The sequence below is a fragment of the Pseudorasbora parva genome, chromosome 15, assembly GCF_024679245.1.
Source record: "Pseudorasbora parva isolate DD20220531a chromosome 15, ASM2467924v1, whole genome shotgun sequence".
Taxonomy (NCBI): Eukaryota; Metazoa; Chordata; class Actinopteri; order Cypriniformes; family Gobionidae; genus Pseudorasbora; species Pseudorasbora parva.
The window spans coordinates 9,319,068-9,330,324 of NC_090186.1; the positions used below are offsets into that span (position 1 = coordinate 9,319,068).

Consider the following 11,257-nt stretch of genomic DNA (forward strand, 5'->3'; position numbering starts at 1 on the left):
TAAAAGTGCTAGCCTAGAAATCTTGACGCACCATAGCAGTAGCAAATCTAATTTGCTGCCGGGGGGTTGTTTAAGCAACTCTCGCTGGAAAAACAAAACTCTGGTCAGGCCAATCACATCGTGTATGGAGTCGGTGTGCGGGTAAACATAATGACAGCAGAGTTGTACTTGCAGTAGCAGAGTTGTAAATAAAGATGGCGAACGCAGTCTTTTGAATCGGCTTTGGCTGCGACTCTAGAAGACTTGGAGTTATGTTTTTCTTTGAGAAAAGAACTAAGAACGGCACTGAAGTCATTCTTAAAAAAGGAAGATTTGTTCGTAGTTTTGCCGACTGGATATGGCAAAAGTTTAATCTATCATCTAGCTCCACTTCACCTTGGTTGGTTGTAGCGCTATCCTAATGACAACCGTTCATCCCGCCCCCTGGATTAAACCATTCCAAAAGTATGTTCCTTCCCAGACCCAACTTCATCTTGATGTGGGTCTGACCTGCAAGCTATAAAAGTCCATCTATCCATCATAACTGCTCCACAAGGCTCCAGGGGGTTAATAAAGTCCTTCTGAAGAAAGGTTTTTTTGTGTGTGTGTGTGTGTGTGTGTGAACTAGTAGTTTAAGGGAAATTTAGGTCTGCGTAATTTTAATCAAAATATAATTACATTAGCCTAAGCACTGCAGTATCGCAGGGTTGTTTTAAAATATAAAATAGTTTTAGGCTATTGCATTTTTAAAAGAAAAAAGTTTTATTATAATCGTGATTGAATGCTGGAAGGCACTGGAAACCTGATTACATTATACAATTTTTTATAGTTACAAAATTGCTAAAACAATAACTTGCTTCTCTGAACCAAGTTCTCTAAGGTTTTGAGAATTTGAAGGCCTAGACCTATTTGTCGAATCGGTTCACGTGCCGCACTGCCGCACTAGCTGCCGCTTGAACTTGGGGGTGTCACGTCACATAAAGAGCGCCACTCGGCATTTTTTGTTTGACTTTCGTAATAAAATTGACAGAATTTGAAAGCTTAAACTGTTTCTTATGAAAAAATAACCTGCTCTGCCTTGTGTGTGTCGGCCGGCCACATACAAGAACGCGCCCGCCACAGCATCTACTCGGTTAAATTAAATCGCACACAGGTGCACAGGCCTCACCTAATCACTATTAAAAGTGTGATAGAGGACTGTTAACAGAGAAGTTAGAGGACCTGCGTAAGGTGATGGCGCAGAGTAAGTTACTGTAAAGATGATTTTAGATATTGATATCTCTGTTGGGTTCTCATGTAATTGTGTGGTTGGATAGAGAAGCAGTGCGAGTACTACTGGGCGTCTTTCAAAAGCGACTGCGAGGAGCTTCTGGGCCGCTTCCAGCAAACCGAGACGGTTCGGTATGTGACGTTTTCTGCCATCTGGAGGGAGATGGAGTTCTCTAGTGTCTTTTTGTAAGTTAGACATTCCCTCTGTTGTGAAAATCAAGTTTTTTATTTGATGTGGCTTTTTTAATAGGCTTTAAAACAAATCACAAGTCCAACACCATTAAGGAGAATTTAATTATTATTCCAGAGAACCCGATTGTGTTTGAGCAATCGGACTTCACCCAAAAAAATCTGCTGTATTTACTCAACATAATATTGTTCCAAATTTGTATGACTTAATTTTCTGTGGATCACAAAATATATTTTAAAGGGGTCATGCATTGAGAATAAAAGGTAGTGATATAAGAATATCCTGTAAGTTTAAGTGCTGACTCCTGAAAACTTCCTTGTTAGTCAAAGAAAAGCTTTTATTAACTCGTTTGTTTACATTATATAAAGCTTAAAAGTTCTGTATAATTAATGGCATGGCCACTTTGATTGACAGCTGGATAGCCATTATCCACTGTCTATCGGTCATGCGTCATCTCCGCTCCGCCCACGTCCCGAGTCTTTGCCCATTTTCTGTTACCCAGGCGTGATACTGATTCTGTAGCCCCCACCCACTGACTCGTGCCTGACATGACATAGGCCTAAACAGAGCTAAACCGGATCCAACTTCTAAGCAATATATTGCATAGGATTCAAATATTATGAATGCATTGATTAACTTTATTGTTAACGAATATCCAACTAACGTGGGGAAGACATTGCACGTTTGTTCCTTCATTTCATCACGGATTCATTGTAAACAAGAGACTGGATTTGCAGACAGGATGAGGTTGCATGAATGAATGAACGCAAACTAATATGAGAATTTTTTTTTTTTTTTAGTGTGACGCAAATTAATATGTTGAAGCTAATTAAATATGCCTTGTTTTGAGGGTCTCTCCTCAATGCTGGGTTTTGATGGGTGTGCGGCACTGGAGACTTGGAAGTAAACACCCACGGCTAGAATTGGCTAAGATTTGCATATTTAATAAGCTTCAGCTCCTGTCATATCTATGCCCCGTTCAGTTCAGTTCACATGAGGGAGGGGTTGTTTTGAAAGCGGCAACCGGAATGATTCAAGTACGTCTTTATCAAACAAACACAATGATTTATTTCTCATCCACCCACTATTGATTGGACTATTATTTTTGCATTACATAGCCCGCGCGATCGTTCGATATAACCGTGAACCACACACATACACTTACGCGTGCGCCCTTCAAATGTCAAGTCCAGAGTGAGAGAACAACAGAAAAGGAATATAATGAGATACATCGGCCTGCCCGGGACGTTGGGCTTAGCGAGCCCTGGCCCATACGTGTCTGAGTCCAGCATGCTAAAGCTATGTTCTGTTAGACACGTACACATAAGCAAAACGATCTATAACAATGCAGTATTATTACATATAAAAAACACATTTTACTCACATAAGTGTGTTGCACCATTCCTCCTGTCGGATCCAATAAAGAAGAATAGCATTGTGAGATTTGTTTACAAACGATCGCGCGGTAAAATGAAGTGAACACCACTGTCTTCCTCACGTCAGCTGGAACTTCATTAAAAATAAAGTTCAAACACATTCCTAATATTAGGATCAGAAGGAAGCTTATGCAGCGACTGTGTTCTTCCCATAGACTGTAGGTTCTTCCGCAACCAGGAATAGCGCAATATCTTGCTATCTTCTTCAGCATCTTTATTGCTGCTGGCTAGCGTGATCAGATGAGTCGGTGGGCGGGGCTACTGAATTACACATGCTTATTATTCTGTAGAGGCGTGTTTCGTCAGTCGATGACGTCAAGATGCGAACAGGAACGTTTTCTGGGCCTGGGGCCTGTTCTTTGTACGTTGCTAACTCGGCTGGATTAGACTGTTGACGATTTGGCTTGATCTCAGATTGTTTGGTTCTTCGAAGCTCATACTGGACTTACTGTCATAGCAACAGGTCCATTAGCTTAAACCTGCTCGGGAGCAGACGTATTTCATGTAAACGGGATTAGATTGCATCTTGAGGTGATACATCACGCTTAGCGAGCCCTGGCCCATACGTGTCTGAGTCCAGCATGCTAAAGCTATGTTCTGTTAGACACGTACACATAAGCAAAACGATCTATAACAATGCAGTATTATTACATATAAAAAACACATTTTACTCACATAAGTGTGTTGCACCATTCCTCCTGTCGGATCCAATAAAGAAGAATAGCATTGTGAGATTTGTTTACAAACGATCGCGCGGTAAAATGAAGTGAACACCACTGTCTTCCTCACGTCAGCTGGAACTTCATTAAAAATAAAGTTCAAACACATTCCTAATATTAGGATCAGAAGGAAGCTTATGCAGCGACTGTGTTCTTCCCATAGACTGTAGGTTCTTCCGCAACCAGGAATAGCGCAATATCTTGCTATCTTCTTCAGCATCTTTATTGCTGCTGGCTAGCGTGATCAGATGAGTCGGTGGGCGGGGCTACTGAATTACACATGCTTATTATTCTGTAGAGGCGTGTTTCGTCAGTCGATGACGTCAAGATGCGAACAGGAACGTTTTCTGGGCCTGGGGCCTGTTCTTTGTACGTTGCTAACTCGGCTGGATTAGACTGTTGACGATTTGGCTTGATCTCAGATTGTTTGGTTCTTCGAAGCTCATACTGGACTTACTGTCATAGCAACAGGTCCATTAGCTTAAACCTGCTCGGGAGCAGACGTATTTCATGTAAACGGGATTAGATTGCATCTTGAGGTGATACATCACGCTTAGCGAGCCCTGGCCCATACGTGTCTGAGTCCAGCATGCTAAAGCTATGTTCTGTTAGACACGTACACATAAGCAAAACGATCTATAACAATGCAGTATTATTACATATAAAAAACACATTTTACTCACATAAGTGTGTTGCACCATTCCTCCTGTCGGATCCAATAAAGAAGAATAGCATTGTGAGATTTGTTTACAAACGATCGCGCGGTAAAATGAAGTGAACACCACTGTCTTCCTCACGTCAGCTGGAACTTCATTAAAAATAAAGTTCAAACACATTCCTAATATTAGGATCAGAAGGAAGCTTATGCAGCGACTGTGTTCTTCCCATAGACTGTAGGTTCTTCCGCAACCAGGAATAGCGCAATATCTTGCTATCTTCTTCAGCATCTTTATTGCTGCTGGCTAGCGTGATCAGATGAGTCGGTGGGCGGGGCTACTGAATTACACATGCTTATTATTCTGTAGAGGCGTGTTTCGTCAGTCGATGACGTCAAGATGCGAACAGGAACGTTTTCTGGGCCTGGGGCCTGTTCTTTGTACGTTGCTAACTCGGCTGGATTAGACTGTTGACGATTTGGCTTGATCTCAGATTGTTTGGTTCTTCGAAGCTCATACTGGACTTACTGTCATAGCAACAGGTCCATTAGCTTAAACCTGCTCGGGAGCAGACGTATTTCATGTAAACGGGATTAGATTGCATCTTGAGGTGATACATCACGATAGTTTCTCAAGTCTTGTTACCCAGAAAAAGGAAAGTCTTATAGGCTTGGAATGAAAGGTTCGTGATTAAATGTCATAATTTTCTTTTTTGACCTTATAAGTCAATAAGTTGAATTAGAAAATTTGGTTTGATTTGACATCAGTGAAGTTAGATGTCATTGGTACTTTTGTGTCTAATGACTAATCATAATTGATGTCAGATCTGATGATCCATACTTGTGTGTGTGTGTATTGTCATGGATCATTTTTACTGGTCTTTTTTAATTTTTGCAACTTGAAAGTCAGCTTCATTAACTTTTACTGTATGCAAACAATCAGCCAGAACATTCTGCACAATATAATTTATTTCAGAAGGGAAAAAAGTAGGATAAAATGCAGTTTTTAAACATTTAGTTGTTACTGTTTTTGTAAATATGAAATGAGAAATGTATTTTGGTCACTCTGCTGTCTTTTTCCATCAGTGGAACTCATTCCAACCACGAGAGCAGATCCTTCACGCGGCTCTCTTTCACCATTGCCTACAGATATGCTCTGCCCCCATACAGCTTTCAAATTCGTGTGGGGGGGCTGTATATGCTCTATGGCCTTTACAACACACAACTTGTTTGGCCTAAGGAAAAGGTGATCAGTGTCTAAATTTTTTCACACTCTTTAATCAAGACCGACGATTTTGCATTACCTGTAAATTGCTTTTGAATATGAGAAAGGTACAGTTGATTGTGTCTGTTTTACTCAGATCAGGATTGCTTTGAAAGACTGGAACGATTTGCAGAAGCTTATCACGGAGGCAAAAAGTTGCCAGCATTTGGATGTTGTTTACATCTTTAAAAGTCTTTTGTCAGCTAAGGCCTTTTATTTCACCGCCATGCCCAAGAAGGTCAGCAGGTTCTACCTCTGCTATTGTGTTTTGGGGTGTATCTTCAACAGTGTCTGAACTCTTAAATGTGACTGACTCACAGCTGACATTTGAAGCGAGCGAACGAGTTCAGCATAATGTGAATGAAGAGTTTCGGGCCCGCAAGGACAGAGTGGCTGAACTTGCTTCCTTTGAAATGCTAGAAGTGAGTATTTAGTATAGTGGATTATTTTTTTTTGTGTGCAATATTTCTTGATTTGATTCTGACTGTATAATCTCTCTGGTCATCTAGATAATTTGAAATGATTGGTCATAGATAATTAAAAAAAAATTCTTGATATGCAGGAAATTGCAAACATTCACGGTCATTATGAGAGACTGAAGAAATCGTCAATGCCCACATCATCTGGAGTGACGCTACTTAACCTGACAGATTTGCTTCGGAAATCTACTTTTGAGTACCAACAGTGGCAGGACAAAATCGCAGTGAGTTGGACTTCTAAAACTATGCATTGACTAGTTCAGTTTATATAACTGTCTTACTAGTGTTGCATTATTACATTTGTACTCAGGCTGCAAAGGATAATGAATCTAAAAAGGAAACCACTCAGAAATCAGAGGCAAGTTAACCCCTGCTAAGAACGTTAGTAAATACATAGTAAATAAACTTTGTTATGGATGGGTGGAAAAATGTGTCTGAATTTCTGAAAGACCTTGTGGCCTTGTGTTTCTACAGTCCTCCAGTAGAGCTGATCTGCTTGCCGCCATCAAGTCCAAATCATATGGTCACGTGTCAAAGGTTTGAGATTTTCTTGTTGCTACAAATGCTGCTTTGCTTGTTGCTTCAGTTGAGTATGGTACAAAAAAATGACTAATGCCATTGTTTAGTTTAAAGGGGTCATGAGTTTTTGTTTTTGAAACGTTTTGAAACTGTCCCATTTGTCGCAATGTTCCTTGACATGCGCCGAACATGAGTTTGTAAATCAAGGCAGTGTGTGTTCTTAAAGGGGAAGTTCACCCAAAATTTAAATTGTCATTTACTCACCCTGATGTTGTACCAAACCTGTATGAGTCTCTTTCTTCTGTTGAACATAAAATATATTTTAAAGAATTGTTGGTAATCGAACAGTTGATGAGCCTCATTGACATCCATTGAATTGTTTTTCCTACTATGGAAGTCATTGGGGTCCATCAACTGTCTAGTTAGCGACATTCTTTAAAGCCACAATATGTAATTTATCACCACCAGAGTTTGCTTATTCAAAAGAAAGGCATAGCTTGATGACGGGTCTTGATTTTGCAGACCTATAATTATTCCACAGACGATCACTTCTTCCGGTAATGTATTATTTGATCACTATGGCTATGGACGTTAAAGCAACTGGTCTAAAGTCGTTATTTTCCTGTGGTGGATGTTTTTTTTGAGACAGGAATAATGACTGCTTTTTCCCATAATGTGAGAATATTGCCAGTATCGACTGATAACTGAAATAATGGACTCCATGCAGGGTTTAATCCATCAACAAATGTTTTAAGTAAAAGAGCTGACACCATTAGGCCACCTAGACTTTTTAGCATGCAGCCCTTTAAAAATTCGAGTGACATAATTTCAATCCTATCCTGGGTGAAATCACATATTACTGAACCAAGCAGGTCTCTACATTTATCGATACTACCACTCACAGCCAAATCAAATAGTTTATGAAATTATTATTTTTATATGTTATTAAATTTATTTGCTTTATCATATTCATTTATAACCTGCATTTTTTTTTCCTTATTTGAATTTAGATTAATCATTCCTCTAACAACATCCCACTTCTTATTATAGTTGAACCCGCTTCTCGTACACAAGTTATGCTGCTCTTGACATTGATTAGTTTTCTGTCAATTAATGTATCCAAACAGTTGCTTCCCTGTCTAATGTTAGCGTTAGGGGTTAACACTAATAAAGTACGTAATATATTAAAGCATTTTTTATGTTTCCATGGTTTCTTTAAAATAAAATAATACCCTTGGAAATCGAGGGTAACACAGGTGTAATGTACTTGATAGGCAACGCACAGACATGTGTCCTGGTTAAAATGGCGTATTTCTCTGGATTTAAATAATTCTTGGAAACATTTGGGATAATGTAAGAACACAAGTCAACAAAATATATAACATTGTTCTAGTGATTTTTGAAAATTAATCCAAAAATCGTACATATTGTGCCTTTAAAATATCTCTTGTTCATTAGAAGAAAGAAAAACTCATGTTGTAGACAGTTTGTTTTTCTCCTCACATGGCTTTGGCACATGGTGTAAAGGGAAGAAAATCTAGGCGCCACAGAAAGCTTGAGATGGTAGCGTCAGGCTCTGGAACTGACCAAGCCCTGTTTGGTCGTAAAGGGAGACCGCCATCCCTCAGGACCAGAACCTACCAAAACTTTGGCAAGCCAGGTCAGAATTGGCTAAGGCCTTCTTTTAGAAACTAAACCTCTTTTGATCACAATGGTAGTTCAAATTTTGGGTCAGAAATTGGTGCTGACATGTTCACTTTTCTCTAAAAAAGGGGAGCCAGAACAGATACAGGACTGGCTTCTTAGTGTGATGGAGGAAGACAAAAATGCTTGTAAGTATGGTTTCAATAAACACAATTTTACTGTGATACATTTAACTAGCATGTATAATATTTTATAATTTTCTCTTTCAGTGAAACGCAAAGACCAGAGAAGATTCAAGTGGTGAAATGACTAAATCACACTGGACAGTCATTAACTAACTAAAACATGAATAGAACAAAATGGCTTCTTTTTTCCCCCATCCTAGCATCTATACATAAAATTAAGATGTTGCATTATGCATTTCAGTGTTTTATTTTATAATAATAAAGAGCTCTTGCAGTCCTCCTAGTGCATTTCTGGTATGAAATACAAATCTCCTTCTTTCTTGCTTAGCTGGATGCATTGTTTGTAATGGGAAAGCACAGGTGTTTAACAATAACTTCATCAAATTTAGATGAGCATTTATATTTTTAGAAAGCCTTGATGCTCTTCATGAAGCTTCAGCCAAATCATTAAAAATATTATAATTAAGGCTGGGAGTAAATGAATAGCTGTGTAAAGTCTCCCTCTAGTGGGCAAATGTTTAACCTCACTGCACCTTGGGTGCTCTTATTTTTTTTTCCATTTTATTTTATGAAGCGTCATTGACACCCCTCTTTTACACAGTGGCCGCGAGTATGACGTAGTATGATGGTCCCACAGGGTAAATGAAACACGATTCAGTTAGGGGAAACCCTGTCATCTGACCACAAACCCCGTTTCATGCTTTCATTTCAAGTCTGGTGTGCTCACATTGTCACACCACTGTTGTAATCACCATGAGAGTTCAGAATCCAGTCTTGGTGTAGTGCTGCTCTGTCAAGTCAATTTAAACCCATGAGATGCAGTGTTACGAGTGTCATCAGAACTTCTCATTACACATATCCTGGCATGCGTTCACAAGAAACCTTTACTAAATGAGGAAAGTTACCAAATTCTGCTTATCAACCGAAACCGCAGATTCGCAAAACAACTTTTTTTTTTGTGTCAATTTTCCTTTTCCCTTTTAAATTAAGATAACTGATCCGTAAATTCAAAATCAGAAAGCATTCATGAGCCAAACTGACCTTTTATTGACTCATTTAACACCTTTGTTTTCTTTCAATTTTTTAACAAGTTTTTGCATTCCTTGCCTTTAGTTCTCTACATTATTAGAAAAAAGCGGCACCATAATCACATGATGTTTTCCAGAAGCTTTCTGTGTGCAAACATTCGAAGCACCCAGAAAGCGGCGTTTAGAGAGTGCGAATAACCTACTGAATGGAGTTCTTTCACGTCGTCTTGCGCTTGAATGGACAAATTCACACACAATTATGTCAAATGCCTGTATCGGCAAGCATAGTATAAGTGCACATAGTTGAGAAAGGTGAGTGTAACAGTATGTTGGATACGTGCAGCTCTTAAAGTGACAGCAGCTTAAAAAACCTACTGATGTCTTCGTCCTTGATATTCATCTAACAACAAAATAAAATCACCAGCTCTTAACTGATAACATTGATAAGAATGATTCTGTATTTAATTTACACAGTGAAGAATGCAGGCTACCTGAAAATTGTGATGTTTCACTGGTATAAAAAAAAGTTTGAACCGCTGTAGAAAAAAATTCTCTGGAGCATCTTAAGATATTTACAGTGATATTAAATGAAAGATGAAATATGATAGAGCAATATAATTAACACTGAGTCTGAAAGTATGACAGAAGCTAGCTCCTACAATAGCGTAGATTTAAACAGGCATAATAAGGTGTGAAAATAACCTGAAACACTCTCAGAAAAAAAGGCACAGTGCTGTCACTGGGGCGGTACCCTAAGGTACAAAACTGAAAAGGTACATCTTTGTACCTTACTCACCCCTAAATGGTACATATTAGTACCTTAAAGGTGCATAGTAGTACCTTAAAGGTACATATTAGTACCTTTTTGGTTTTGTACCTGGCTTAGGGTACTGCCCCAGTGACAACAATGTACCTTTTTTTCTGACAGTGAAGAAGTATTTATTTGCTAAATCAATCAAGCCAACTAATTTTACTCATATTCTTTTACTTTCTCTACTCCAATTGTTTAACTAGTGCATTGAATATACTATACTCTGTATCAGCAAGTAGCCCTACTAAAAATGAAAGTATCATTATAATATTTTGGCAATAATAAGAAATTACGAAATATGTGTAGTCCTATTAGAAAATTCTAAATTGTGAGTTAGCCTATTTCATGAGCCAAATTAAATTTACGTGCTATTGATTTTTTTTTTTATTTATGATTTATTGTGATTTTAAATGTTTTTATATATATATATATATATATATATATATATATATATATATATATATATATATATATATATATATAATATAGGCCTTCTTGGTCTCGCACAGGTTAAAATTTTGATTAATGAAATAGGCTATATTTTTTTTTTGTCCTTCGGGTGGCGCCTGACTGCTTACAAAACCGAAAATTCAGAGGTCACAATCAAATCTTATTTGACGGTTTTGTCTCTGAGTCTGATGCAAAGAATCATTTTAAGAGAGTATTTTTCCATTATTCGTACAAATAAAGCAATGCCTACAAAATGCTTAGGCTATTTACAAACGAGTGTGATGATTGGTGGGGCCTGACCAGCGTAGAGAAAAGTAACAGGTACCACGTAAAAATGTACAAACAAGCTGTTTCAGAAATGTCGTCCAGTTCGATGATTTACATTTGAAAATTACACCAAACACGTCAATATCCAATGAATATATTACGCGTAGTAGACAACTGAGGACGATTTATTATTCGGACTCATATCGTTCCTGATTAATTGATGAGTCTCATTTGACCTAATTTTGAGATCTATCAGTTTCATGCTAGTTATTATTACAATGTATTATTAATATCGTCTGCTGTGCTGACCGTAATTGAGAATGACCGGGACTTACCATGCGTCATTAGCGCGCGTCCCCGCC

The 11,257-nt window shown here is 38.3% G+C and overlaps 1 protein-coding gene across 2 annotated transcripts; it reads left to right on the plus strand.

Moving 5' to 3' along the window:
• Positions 1 to 945: 945 nt before the first annotated feature.
• snapc1a (small nuclear RNA activating complex, polypeptide 1a) lies at positions 946 to 8,572 on the plus strand. 2 transcript variants are annotated; one of them, XM_067418490.1, is made up of 11 exons: positions 946 to 1,222; positions 1,296 to 1,380; positions 5,335 to 5,494; positions 5,610 to 5,750; positions 5,833 to 5,934; positions 6,075 to 6,215; positions 6,302 to 6,349; positions 6,466 to 6,528; positions 8,038 to 8,170; positions 8,283 to 8,342; positions 8,424 to 8,572. In XM_067418490.1, exons 1-11 carry the CDS (start codon positions 1,213 to 1,215, stop codon positions 8,456 to 8,458), a joined length of 978 nt encoding a protein of 325 aa, XP_067274591.1. In that variant the 5' UTR covers positions 946 to 1,212; the 3' UTR covers positions 8,459 to 8,572. The 2 variants fall into 2 exon arrangements, with proteins under 2 accessions (XP_067274591.1, XP_067274590.1); XM_067418489.1 differs by having other exon boundaries at positions 947 to 1,222; positions 1,296 to 1,434.
• Positions 8,573 to 11,257: the final 2,685 nt, after the last annotated feature.

What these genes read in the sequence shown, in the direction of transcription:
- snapc1a (XM_067418489.1), top strand. An exon ending in AGTGGCAGGACAAAATCGCA is followed by an intron (nt 6,216 to 6,301) that starts GTGAGTTGGACT and finishes ATTTGTACTCAG; the next exon opens with GCTGCAAAGGATAATGAATC. An exon ending in CCAAAACTTTGGCAAGCCAG is followed by an intron (nt 8,171 to 8,282) that starts GTCAGAATTGGC and finishes TCTCTAAAAAAG; the next exon opens with GGGAGCCAGAACAGATACAG.